Source organism: Apaloderma vittatum, unplaced genomic scaffold (genome assembly GCF_000703405.1).
Source record: "Apaloderma vittatum isolate BGI_N311 unplaced genomic scaffold, ASM70340v1 scaffold43752, whole genome shotgun sequence".
Taxonomy (NCBI): domain Eukaryota; kingdom Metazoa; phylum Chordata; class Aves; order Trogoniformes; family Trogonidae; genus Apaloderma; species Apaloderma vittatum.
In genome coordinates, this window is record NW_009703889.1 from 15,326 (window position 1) to 27,753 (window position 12,428).

Sequence of the window (12,428 nt, forward strand, 5' to 3'; positions counted from 1 at the left end):
TTAATCACTCAGGAGATCGTACTGATTTGTCTGCGCAATGTCTGCTTGTTGTAAGGCAGAACTACTGCTCTATGTCAGATCTGAGGTCATCAGTGTTCCTTGTGAGCAGACATGCAATATCCCTGGCTCTGCAGCACGCTCAGCCAGCTCCGTGCCTTCGAGGAAGTGCACCAAACTGCAAATCCATCCTCCAATATGGACTCACATCCACTAAGGATTGGTTTGGAATAATTACATTTTCATTTTTACCTAATAACAGCACCTGAACCCAGATCTCTAGAGGTAAAAAGCTAAGGAGTTACATTACTTCACCTTGACTTGTCTTAAATAAAAGTAAACAACTAAGCCCTGCATTCAAGTGCACCACTTTGTAATTACTAAAAACCCGCGGACAGCATGTTCTAACTTGGCTCCTGCATTAGAATTTGCCTTGGGAATCCTAGGGCAAGTGAAAAACTAATTGATTAACGATGGGCACATCACCCATTCATCGTGTCCCTGAAGCCCCACACCTCCAGGACAGAGATCTGGAAGCTTTCAGAGCACAACGGCTGATTATTGAAAGTATTGCAGTGGCTGGTTCTGCCGTGGTTCAGATCTGCATCGAGGTAAAGAGCCTGGCCATCGCCGCCTCCTGCGAAGAGAAAAAGCCAAGTGTGAGGGTGTTTCACCATTTCTTAGCAGGGGAAACTGCTGTGTAAAAAACCCCACAACCCCACACCCAATGTGCTACTCTCATGGGAACAACTAAAAGCTTCGAGCAATGTGTGCTTGTTGTCTTCAGGTGTAACAGAGTAGGATCAAATGCACGACTCAAACACCACCATTGGAATAGGATGATTTTTTTTCAAAATTCAAAAAAACCCAAACAGTAATGCAAGTCAGTAAGAACAAGAAGCCTGATTCAAATGCCTGCAGTTAAGGTTTGCTTTTCAGTGCTCAGAAACTACCAACAGCATATCTTCCCTCCAGTAAAGAGAAAATCAAAGAATTCTTTTTGCAGTCAAAAATCAAAGCTGGGAGAAGAAGATCAGTAACAGCTCTGGCTCAGTCTTCTGAATCATTACAAAAAACATGCCACAGTTAAAAGCATTTTCATTATCTGTGCGTCCAAGTCAAGATTCACCAAGCTAACAGAGAATGCAGCGAAGTGAAATAAATTTAAAAAGAAATGTGTTAGGAAAACAAAAAGGAAGATTCCCCTTTTGCTTACAGGGCAATGCTCAGTGTCACAGAGGACATCATGACGTCCGCTGCTCACCCAAGAAGCTTCAAGCAGAGCTTTTTGGGAAAAGGACAACCAGGACCTCCAACTGTCAGACCGACTTACCTATGATGACGCACTCGCTGCTGCCAGCCATGAACATGGAGGCTGTTTTGGAAGGCAAGTTGAAGTGTCGAGCCGCTAAGAAGGGAGAGAGGCGATCCGAGGGGTCTGAGGGGGCACCACCGGATGAGAGGGTGCTGGAGGCTGGCGAGGTGTGATTTTCCGGCTCCGTCCCAGCGGTGGCCAGCTCTGGGTGTTTTATGATCACCCACTCGTAGCGTTCCACTTCTGGCTGCAGCTGCACAGCAGGGGAGAAGAGCAAAGTGTGGGTTAGCGCATGTTCGCCATGCGGAGAGCTCTGCACGGTAAAGAACATTCAAGCCCCTCAGACTCCAGGGTAAAGACAGGCTCAAACCACCTTTCAGGCCAGATGTTATTTTCTCTCTTTACATCTTCGCTTTTTAGGTGACTGAAGAAATAACACAGTGTTTTCCGAGTTCCCTTATTACATTCTTTAGGAAAACACTCCGTAAAAGGGTTACCGCAAAACCGAGAAGCAAAAATTTCCTCCTCCGCATTAACAGCTGGGTAGATTTATAACCTCAGGGGGCACACAGCCCAGCCTCTTCGAGTGGCAGGAAGAGCTACTGACACCAGCACAGCAGTTCTGTCTTGTGACAATAAGAACTTTACTCACCCTAAATACAAAGCACTCCCCAGTTCCAAAGAAACTCAGCTTGTTGCCTCCTCGCCGGCGCTCGCTCCAGTCGGTTGAGAGGTAAGCACCGCAGACCTAGTGCAAACAGCACGGTCAGGAGGCTTCAGTGAAGAAGAGAGTAAGTAAAACCAGTTCATGCTGGCATTGCAGAGCCCGGAACTGAAGGTTTTGGTTTACTTTGATTTTCAAAATCTCTCTACTGGTGGATTAAAGCAGCGTTAAGTACTTATATCTAAATACAGATCTAAACTGTTTTAATCCACCGGTGGGTACCCTTAAATCCTAAGAGTTTCATAAATGATTTCACATCTCTGAGGCCTTAAAGGAGAAATGTTCCAAGACAATATCAGGTACCAAACCACAAAATCACTCCAAGCTTGTGAAGCACTTTTACATTTTGGCATCCAAAGCACCAGTACTGTCACAACCTACAGCATGAGCAGTTCCTCCCGAACATTTGCTGGTTGTGAACAAGGAGTTTTGGCGGCTTTCTCAGTTTCAAACTGGAGGCTGAAATCAGCTCAGCCAGCGCTGAATTTGCTCCGATATCTGAAGCAGAACATTCAAACAGCGCGGGGGTCACTGGTTTCCAATAAAGCCAAACATCGCCTTCAAGGGCTGAGCTTTTCTGGGGAGTCTTTTGTTTGCAGTAGAAAAATTTCTTGCTACCAGCAATAAGCGGCGCTGCCAAGCGGACGCAGACCAAACAATGAAGCTCTAAGAATGGGATGAAAGCAACTGTGTGATTTTTTTCCCCGCCAAAACAATGGTTAAACAGAATTGTTCTGAGGTACATTTGCTGTCTAGCCTTGGCCAGCAGTATATGCAGAGCTCCTAGGACAAAATTACTGAAGGACAGGGCTTTTTAAAATTTAAATAAATCGTGTGCATAAACAAAAAGATGGTGCAGAACTCTGTTTGATCGGATATGCCTGAAGTATACGAGAGCCAGAAAACCAGAAGGCAAATTTTCTTCTTTCTAAAATGTAACTATAGATATATGAATAAAGGATGAACATAATTCCTGGCAAAAAACCACAACCCACAACCAATAAAAAAAACCCCAAAACATACTTTTCTTGTACTTCTTTGTTTGGACTATCTTTTTTATTTTTTTTTGAGGGTTAAAACATGAACTATACTATAAAAACCAGCATCAAAGCTAGACTTCTGACATGCTCCAGGGCAAGGAGCAAAATAACAAATAAATAAAAGCCCACAGGCTGCAATAAAAGCTCAGCATTCTACACTGAGTATTTACAAGTCACGCACAGCAGCACAGACAACCAACACTCGTGGCAGGAAGCATCTGTGGGCCCTCCTTCAGAGGTTCTGGGGAGCTTTCTGCTTTTATGCATTAATTTTTTTTTCAAACAAGCATGAGATGAAGCTGATGTTTCTGGTTTTACATTACGTTGTCCAGTATCATCCCACACAGTGGGGCAGAGAATCAGTACTCATTAGATAAGGCACCTGTGCGCTCCCCCTCCGGTTCTCAGAGCTTGCTTGTTTTATTATTTTTCCCTCCTCAAACAGTAAGACAATGAAGTTAAAGCTTTTGTTCCCACATTATGTAGCCTGATATTATTCATGCCACTTAAAATTCTGCCGCTTCCTCGCCTCACATTCTGGAGAAAATGAAATTATATCCTATGAATCATGAGTTTCTTAACACAATTCCCCAGCCTCTCCCTCCAATTCTGCAGTTAAGGGTCTGTCCAAGAGCTCAGTGAGTTACTCTCATCCATCATCCCACACTACTCAGAAGAACAGCTGACCAAGACCTACTTTACCAGATTTACCCAAGAATGCACAGTCCCACGATCAACAAATGGAACCATTTAAAGCATGCATTGTTAAAAAAAGCCCCAACCCAAACCTCGAGCAATTTCAGGTCCCTTGCTCTTCATTTTATTACAAACAGTTGTGTGTTGCAACACAGCATTACATAACCAAATGCTAACTGAATCGGTTGCCTTTCACCTCACTCACCTCTTTCGCTGTGGTCTTGATGAGGAGAAGAGTTGGTTCGTGCCCCTCGCTGTGAGAATAGAACCTGAAGCGCAGAGCACACAGAAATGAGCGCTAATTCTTTCCCTCCTTAAACACCTCCTCAGGCACCACCTTCTCCTCCGACTGAGGGCACGGCTAAAAAAGATGGTCGAGGACTATGCGTGTTCCTGCAAATGCTTTCTGCAGCCCACTGTAACTAACCAATTATTCTGCACTCACTTCTCTCTACAGCTGTTGATGCCTCTGCAGAACAGCTGGAAGATTACCTATCACAACAGCGGCATTTTACAGCATTCTGATTTTAGACAACCTAGAGAAGTCGTGTCCTGAGGCCCGAAAGCTGTGTTGGAAGAGCTTTAGGTTTTCACAGAAGATAACTGTGATGTGTTCTCTTGTTTTCCTCTTTGGCACACGAGGCTGGGACAGCAGATCGCTCTCCACCTCAGTACCTCAATTCCAGATGTCAAAGGCATTCTTAGAAGCTACAGGATGAGTCTTCTACGTCAAGTGCAAGGAGAACTCCTATCTAGTTTATCTCACTTTAAACATAACATACGTAGGGGAATCTCTGGTTTCCAGTTACCTTATTCTTCGGATCAGTTTGAATGTGGTTACCTACCAAAAGAGCAGCCGCTGAGCTAAACCAGTGCGGAACAAACCAGCCTCAGACTGGCATGAACCGATAAAAGTTTGACTTCTCTAACTTTGTCTTGAATAGTTCAAAATAGCTTGCCACGTTCTGACACGTGAAATAACCTAATCTAATGCTGTAGCTGATGGGAATTTGTCACATATACATCCCGCTGCTAATAATACTCCTTCAATCAAGTTCTGACTAGGCATGGCCTTTTGGCCAACCCAGCACACCAGTTGCTCTTTTTCTTTTTGCCCTGCAGCAGGTAAGAGCGGGGAAGGTTTTTCTTACCTGCTCAGGCTACAACCGTGTTCCAAAGTGGTGAAAAGCAAGAGGGGCTGGCAAAGTGCAAATCGCTCTGGGATCCACGACCAGATATCTCGCATTTCTTTGACGCTGACAATTTCAGACTTGAAGTTTTCTGCATGAACCGCTAAGTGCACATTCTGCCTGAGGAATACAACACAAAACCCTTGAGTAACAGCAGTTTAGCAACAAAAGGTTCAGATTACTGCTTGGTAGGGCACAAAGACAGCTCAACACTAGAGATGCTATCGTTCAACGGGATTAGGAGGCCAAGCCTTAGTTCAACAGAATCCTCGAGACGTGTGATCTGGCCTTACTGAAGTACTTGGAGCAATTCCTCTGCATGGAAGCTGTGGCCCACATCTTTATCTACAGAGGACATCATGGTGAGCCAGCTGGGACAACTATGACCTTAAAAAGATCAAATTACATTTGTCTGTTTGAGACAAGTCTCACTGGCACTAGTATTTAAGCACAGAGAACAGAATCCCTAAAGAAACAGCCCAGATCTGGAAGGCAGAGGCACTACTTCTTCCTCCTCTGAAGTCTCATCTGTATCATAGAATTAAGAGAACTCCTAAAACCCTCAGAAATCGAGGCATTACCAGGCTGAATGGTTCTAATGCAGGGCAAATACGTGAAGGTCTTGGAAAGGTCCACCTCTTGGAAATGTGCCGTTACCAACAGCCTCGACTTCATTAAGAACTGGGGAGGTTTCCCAGGCTCGTGGTTACAGACGGAGCCCGAAAACATGAAGCAACGCCTGACACATTGGAAAGCAACCTCCCCCCCACCCCGGGGGTCTGAGACAAGCATAAGAACCGATTCACAGCTTTTAAACATGAGATGATACTAATGATGATGATAGTAACGGGATGGTGATTAACCAGCCTTCATTTCTCAGACAAAATAAGCACAGACTCAGAGCCCGGGGATTAAATGAGCGTTACTGCATCCATGGCTGATGTTAAAGACTTTTAAAATGCAACAGTGACAGCCAAGTACAAGGTGGAAGTGACAGAGGAACTTACATGAGACAAGAGATTACTGGGTCATCATTAGTTAAATGAAGCTTTAGGTAGTTTGCGCTGCATGCAAGGGTTCAGTTGCAAGTATTCACCAGTATCTGGCAGTTTGGGGTTTCTGTTTGGTTTGGTTTTTTTTTGGTTGGTTGGTTTTTTTTGACAATTACACATTTCGTTCCTCCTAGTTTCATGGAATATAAAGAGGACCTGCATGTCTGTACATATCTGAACAGTGTAGCTCACTCCCTAAACTGCACAAATGATATATTTTTATTATTTTTCTTGCAGCATTTGCACTGTACTTCAGGGCAATGCTTACTTGGAGACTTCAGAAGATGCTTTTGGAAATTTACTGTCACTGCCTTGGTGTCAGCACTTCTAATGAAGTGATTCCTTAGGTAAGTTTAAAAAGTAAAAAAGTAGGAAATTACTGCTTCGTCCAGCAAAACAAACCAAATGACTACTTCCATTGCTACCCCACATTATTTAACGGGTAAGGAACTTACACAGACACCTATTTAAGCTGCATCTATTAATGGGTTTTAAAACTTTCACTGTCACTGATTATGGCATGATCTGTGCTTTTAAACACAAGAAACTGAGGCACAGGAGAGATCAACTGGAGCAAAGTACGTGTCAAGACTTGGACCCACATCTTCAGCATCTTCCTTCAGGTCTCAGCCCTCCTGGCCCTCTCTGGTCTGCAGCTCAAGATCGGTGGCACTATGGAGCAGAGCTGAGAAAGCAAGCCTTGGTTTCAGATCATCAGAAATTAAAGTTTTCTTGAATTCAAGGAATTAAAAAAATATTCAGGGCATTCAACTAGTTTATGAAAGTGAATTTCTGCGGGAAATGTAATGATCATAAACAGGCTAAGAGTTCATAGCAAATACCAGACCAGCTTTACACTTACTAAACCTTAAATGAGCAAGCCTCACAGTTATTTGTACGCTTGGTCTGTACATTTTTCACACTTGTGCGACTTGTTTGGGCAACTACACTTAAGTACTTGTTCCTGAAAGGCTCTTGACCTCAGCGTACCTTTTTTGTTTTGCCTCTGTTCCTACTCCTGGCTACTGCAAACTGCTGCTTTAAAGTCTTTCCTTCCCAGAGCTAGTTCGAAGTCTGTGCTCAGCAGAATTCGGAGTAACTCGTCACTTTCCTCCAACTTGTAGCGAGAGTATCATCTTCACAAACAGATCTTTCCCATTCACTAGAAAGCATTTACCACTGTACTGGCCATGCGAAACCACCGCAGGCATGTCGCTCCCGCCCCGGGAACGTCATGGCAAAACGTTTTCAATTTCACGTCACACGTCAATACACCAAACCCCGTCCTGCCTAATAAAAAGGTTTTTTAATTTTTGGAGGGGTTTCAGAAAATTGTAAATAAAATTACAAGCATCTAACTTGCATGCACCCTCTCATTTTGGGCAGTGTTTCTCTAATGACACTGAAAATCACCAACTGCAGGCTGGCAGTTGCTTTTCAAAGTAATAAAAGAGTGAAAATAAACTGCAGGCAGGTTGGCTAAGAAAAAACCCCCACCAAACAACCCTGTGTTTTAACTCACGTTGGTAGATGAAAATTAAGTTTAGCCTTCACCACACGTGTGGACTCTCACAGTTATCAGCTAAAAAAACCCCTGCAGTTAGAGAACATGCTAAATTTGGACTGGCACTGCATTAAAATCTACTACTAGAACTGAAGTAACTCATTAAGATTTTACTCTGCATTAGCGTTTTACTCGATTCTTCACGATGGCTTATTGGGATCAACATGACAACTTTCCATTGACTGCTGATGTTGGAAAGACACGTTCAACTGTTATTATCCCAAAGGAAATTAGATTTAGATCAGTAGCACAATTAAAACGCTTAATAAAGCGGCTTCTTAGCTCTTTTCGCAGGACTGTTGCTTTTACGGCTGTATCATTAATGCAATGTGCTTCAGAGAACTCGAAGTTCCTGAAGACAAAGCCATCCCACTCTGCTGTTTTGGGTCAAATCGCACAGAGTCAGCATTATCTTCAAACCTCTTACAATTTCAGTTAGGGCACGAACACGTGGCAGAGGCGATACGTTGTTTGTAGGTCAGAAATGGCAATGAAGCCGAACGTGGTGTATAAGCCTGAAATCTAATCCTGTCTTGAAACTAGTGTCAACAGACACCCTGCATCGACCTAAGTCCCCTCCAACCCAAACTGGGTGCTTCTTAGTAGAAATTGAGGGTTTCTGCTGCTTTCAGAGCCTGGTAACTACGATGAAATAATAATATGAGGATGGTGAAGATTTGCTTGGCTGGGCTGAACAGCCTGCTGATCCGCTGGAGGTAAAATCCTCAACACACGGGATAGGATATGAAACATGCTTTCGTAAGGCTTCTGAAGGTGTCCTTTCAAACACGAAAACATGAGGAAGTTAATTCCAATTTCTATTTATACATTAGTACAATTGTTAGTGTGAATCACTCACTAAAGTTAACTCGGGGCACCTGCAACAAGGCCAGAAGATTCTCAAAGGCATTAATTTAAACCCAGGTCTCTGTGGTATTTAATACTCACAGGGCAGCCTTTCTCCTTTCCAAATTCTCTGCTTATCAGGTATCACAATCCACTGGAGTTTGTTCTTTACGATTTGTTTTTCAGGCCAAGCTGTGATGAATGACTTCATTAACTATTAATGCTGTATGGCTGAGTAACTCTGACCTTCTCGACACAGGAAAATAGTCTTGTCCTCTTGCCTCTAAAAAAAAAACCCTACCTACTTAAAAAAATAAATATAATCGAGTATGAATAGGGACAAGCCACTTTCAGGAGCGTGCCAAGTTGGGTTCAGTCCAACATTTTCCTAATTAACCGCAGGAAGCTAGTGAAGAAGAAAATAAGCTTGAGTATGCCTCACATCTGTTGCAACAACATACACTGGTTTTGGATGTGGGACAACGGTTCTGAAGACTTGAGCTGTTTTAAAAAAAAAAAGCCTCCGAAACAACACCTCTTCCGGTACAGAAAGGACTTACTGTTAAAATTACTCCTTGAATTCTGGAAAACACAAGCTTGTATCTCTGTACAGAGCCCACGATCCCTGATCTCATGGCTTTGCAGGTGCTCTGAGCTAACTTTGCACGAGCGAACTGAAGAGGTGTCCCGCATGCTGCCATCCCTGCCCTGCTTCTCTGGCCCCAGCATCAGCAAAAATGACAGCCTCCTCAGCGGGAAAACAACAACTGGCCAAAGACAGATGAAAACGAGCAAAGCTTGAAGATTCAAGTGTTGTAACCTACCTTTTGGGAGTTGCAAGACTGCAAACAGGAGGGGTGCAGTGGGTATGGAATTGACAGAAGGAAAACGTGTAAGGAGAAAGACAAAAAAAAAAAAAGACAGAAGAGATCAGTGATTTCATACATCCACAGCAAAGTGAGTGAAAGGAGCCTGGAGAAAAACAAAGTCAGGTTTGATTTGAATCACCCAAGAATGAAAAAAACCAGACAAACAAGCAGATAAGTTAAAATCTTCCCTTGTTTTTATGTCTCACACAGCAGGAGCTTCCAGGGCTTTTGTGCTTGGCTGAGTTTTTGGTTCTGTTTTTTCATTTTTATTTTAAAGCTCTCATTCTGTTGCTGAAGAATATATTCAGAAAGGATATCGCAACTCTACCAAACTTCAGTACAATGAAAAAAGATACACATCGAAAGAGTTATTACTTCTGGTTACGAGTCCCAAAAGCAATGCTCTGAACTCTATCCGACGTGATGTTCCAGCAGCTAAAGGCCTTGAAATATTTGAGACTCACCAGTCTCCTCCAAGATACGAGTGAAATAAAGCACAAGCTAATTGTAAACCGAACTGCGAGTGCAAAAACAAACTGCTGGAAAAGCCTGGAGGCACTTCACATGTATTTGGGGCACACAAAAGAGGTTCAGCTAACAGTTTATGTTATTTTACAGGCTGAAACCTGCTAGGTATAGATCTCAATCCCATGGAATGGCTTCTGTTCACAACTGCTGTAATTATCTCAGCAACAGAATTGGCTGTAAGTTCCTAACTTGTCAGTGGCTGACGATTTTTGCAGATTTAGAGAAAATCTGAAAGATTGTCTCTCTAGATGTCCAAGTTCTAAGTTATCACACTTGCTGACCCCAGTAGACTTCTAGAAGCTGCTCCTCCCTTCAGCGGTCAGGAGATAAAACTGTCCGACGCTTAAAACTTAAGATTTCCAGAAGTGTTTGGGAGAAGTTTTCTGCAGTCACAGGCAGCCTTAGGAGAAACAGAACGTGTCTACAACACCGGTACTGACTTGCACATACATTTGCACTCAGCAAGAAGCTAATTTTGATTAGATTAATATATTGCTGCCCTTTCTATATACATGCAGAGGTTTTCCAGCTAAGATTTCTATTATTGTGGCTTTTACTATCACACTGGAGCAGGATTTCATTTACTAGTTTTACAGCTGGTTTTTCCTCCCCTCATTTCTGCAAAGAAACTGTGATTTCATCATTTGGACCAGTATCCTCACTCTTCTCTACCATGGTTCTTTTGAAATTGTTATTTCTAATACTGCACGGACCTGTCACAAAAAAGGTCAACTCCCTATCTACAATTATTATAGTCCTGACTTTCAGGAGGCTTGCAGTCAAACTAATTTTAGAAGTAGCCTATAAATAAGACTTTTTTCTGCTTTGCTCTGTTAAAGTAACTCCTCGGGCTGAGCAAAATGTTTTCCAGCTGGGACAGCATTTGCTTGTTGACACTAAATAAACTGCTGAATTCACAGTACTGGGTAGCATGAAATTGAAATTTTACACAAATAATCTCATATTTAAGAAGTAATTTTCACATCTGTTTGGATGCTTTCCTTCCGAGTAATTAATCAGTGCTTTTGCCAGTTTTCCTAAAACACCTTTTAGTTTAAAAACAACTCGCGAAAGACTCTTTTGAGATGCAGTATTTGCAATTAAATATGTACCTGTAAAAAACTATAAATTCATTGCTGAGTGAGTGATGAGAAACCGCTTCGTTTCTTTCGTACCACTAACATTTCAGTTATGCTACCGGCTCAGCACCCGTTGCGAGAGCTCTACCTTTTCTGTTTGACCGTGATGCCTTTCTGCTGCAGAGCCTTCTCGTTGGCCATCTGCAGAAGCTGGATCTCCTTCCGTGAGAAAAGGCGGATCGCGAAGGCTTTTTCCAGAAGCCTCTCGGGAGACACCGACTTGGCGATGTCTCTCACGAAAGCTCGGATGTCCTGCTGCACGCTGTCGGACTCCATGGGCTGCCCATGCCGGACTTTGTGAAAAAACTTCAGGAGAGCCAGCGCAACGCGGTACAGAACTTTGTAGCCCTCCACCAGAAACACGTCAAAGACCCGCGCGACGTACGCCATGGGCAGTTCGCCGAAGAGCCACCGTTGCCAGTCGGAATAAACCTCCAGCACGTCCTCGGACACCGCCACCATCAGCTTATGGGCTGCCTGACAGTACTTGTTGACCAGGTCACCGAAGGTCATGCAGGAGGACTCAAAAGCCAAGAAGGTCTGATCGATGAGCCGCTTCGAGGGGTCGTTGCAAGCCAGGATGCGACAAACCTGCTCAAAGCACTCCGCCTCGTCTTTGCTGTAGTGGAGGAGCAGAGCTATCACAGAAGGCAGCGCCGGGCAAAACGATATGTCTGGGAACTGGTTTGCGATGCACAATATAATCTTCCTGACCGCCCCGATGCCTTCGGCATTCAAGCAGTACGTGGGCACCAGGCTGTTATCCACAAACTCTGGCAGCGGAAGGGAGCTACTGCTCCGTTTTCCGACAATCTTCACAACAATGTCCCGGTACACGTTCGCATCCGGGGTCACCGTGCGGCATGGGATGTTGCTGATCAGTTTGTGGTACACTTTGGCTCTCAGAGAGTGGTTCTTGGCCCAGTAGCCCTGCCGGGCCAGCTGCTTGAGCTCCTGGAACTCCGTGCACGTGAGCTCCTTCGCATCCTGGCTCTGGGCAGTAACATCCATTTTGTCCCAATCCACAAAGCGGCTGTACTCATCCATGGCTCCAGGAGAAGCACAGCATATCAGTCATGAGAATGGAGACCTTATTTGGTCATTAACTGGCTTGCAGCTTTTCCTGCAAAAGCAAAAGTAAAAAACCCAGAAGTTTCAGTCACAGGTCATCTCACATGTTCTTTACTAACACACAGGGACATTCAACTTGTTCCTGCAATGCCAAAACTGTTTTCTAAAGCAAAGAAAGTTAAAGATCCACGCCTTTTTATTCCCAGGCCAAGCTTTACTTCTATTCTGTCAATAACTCACACTGAAGTAATTCATCAGTGGCCATCGAGAGGTTAATTCTGAGGACACCTCCAGAGGAAGTTAACCTCCCGAACCGGAGGTTCAAGACAAGGCATAGAACTTTACTAACTCTAGAGAAGTCGTCCACTTCAGAAATACACATTGTGAAGTCTGATCA

At 43.8% G+C, this 12,428-nt stretch overlaps 1 protein-coding gene across 2 annotated transcripts; it reads right to left on the minus strand.

Annotated features, from left to right (window-relative positions):
* Positions 1-396: 396 nt before the first annotated feature.
* On the minus strand, positions 397-12,077 carry TBC1D24 (TBC1 domain family, member 24). Of its 2 annotated transcripts, XM_009864789.1 has the most exons (7): positions 11,049-12,077; positions 9,249-9,266; positions 4,924-5,082; positions 3,978-4,041; positions 1,965-2,060; positions 1,331-1,565; positions 397-634 (listed from the first exon to the last, which is right to left on the minus strand). In XM_009864789.1, the coding sequence occupies exons 1-7, from the start codon at positions 12,005-12,007 to the stop codon at positions 480-482; spliced, it is 1,686 nt and encodes a 561-aa protein (XP_009863091.1). In that variant the 5' UTR covers positions 12,008-12,077; the 3' UTR covers positions 397-479. The 2 variants fall into 2 exon arrangements, with proteins under 2 accessions (XP_009863091.1, XP_009863092.1); XM_009864790.1 differs by lacking the exon at positions 9,249-9,266.
* Positions 12,078-12,428: the final 351 nt, after the last annotated feature.

Bases quoted from the DNA above. Each gene is read 5' to 3' on its own strand.
- TBC1D24 (XM_009864789.1), bottom strand. From the start codon at position 12,007: ATGGATGAGTACAGCCGCTTTGTGGATTGGGACAAAATGGATGTTACT. The intron at 1,566-1,964 runs GTGAGTAAAGTT...CCTGCTGTGCAG, and splicing joins GGGAGTGCTTTGTATTTAGG to CTGCAGCCAGAAGTGGAACG. The intron at 635-1,330 runs GTAAGTCGGTCT...TTCTCTTCGCAG, and splicing joins CAGCGAGTGCGTCATCATAG to GAGGCGGCGATGGCCAGGCT.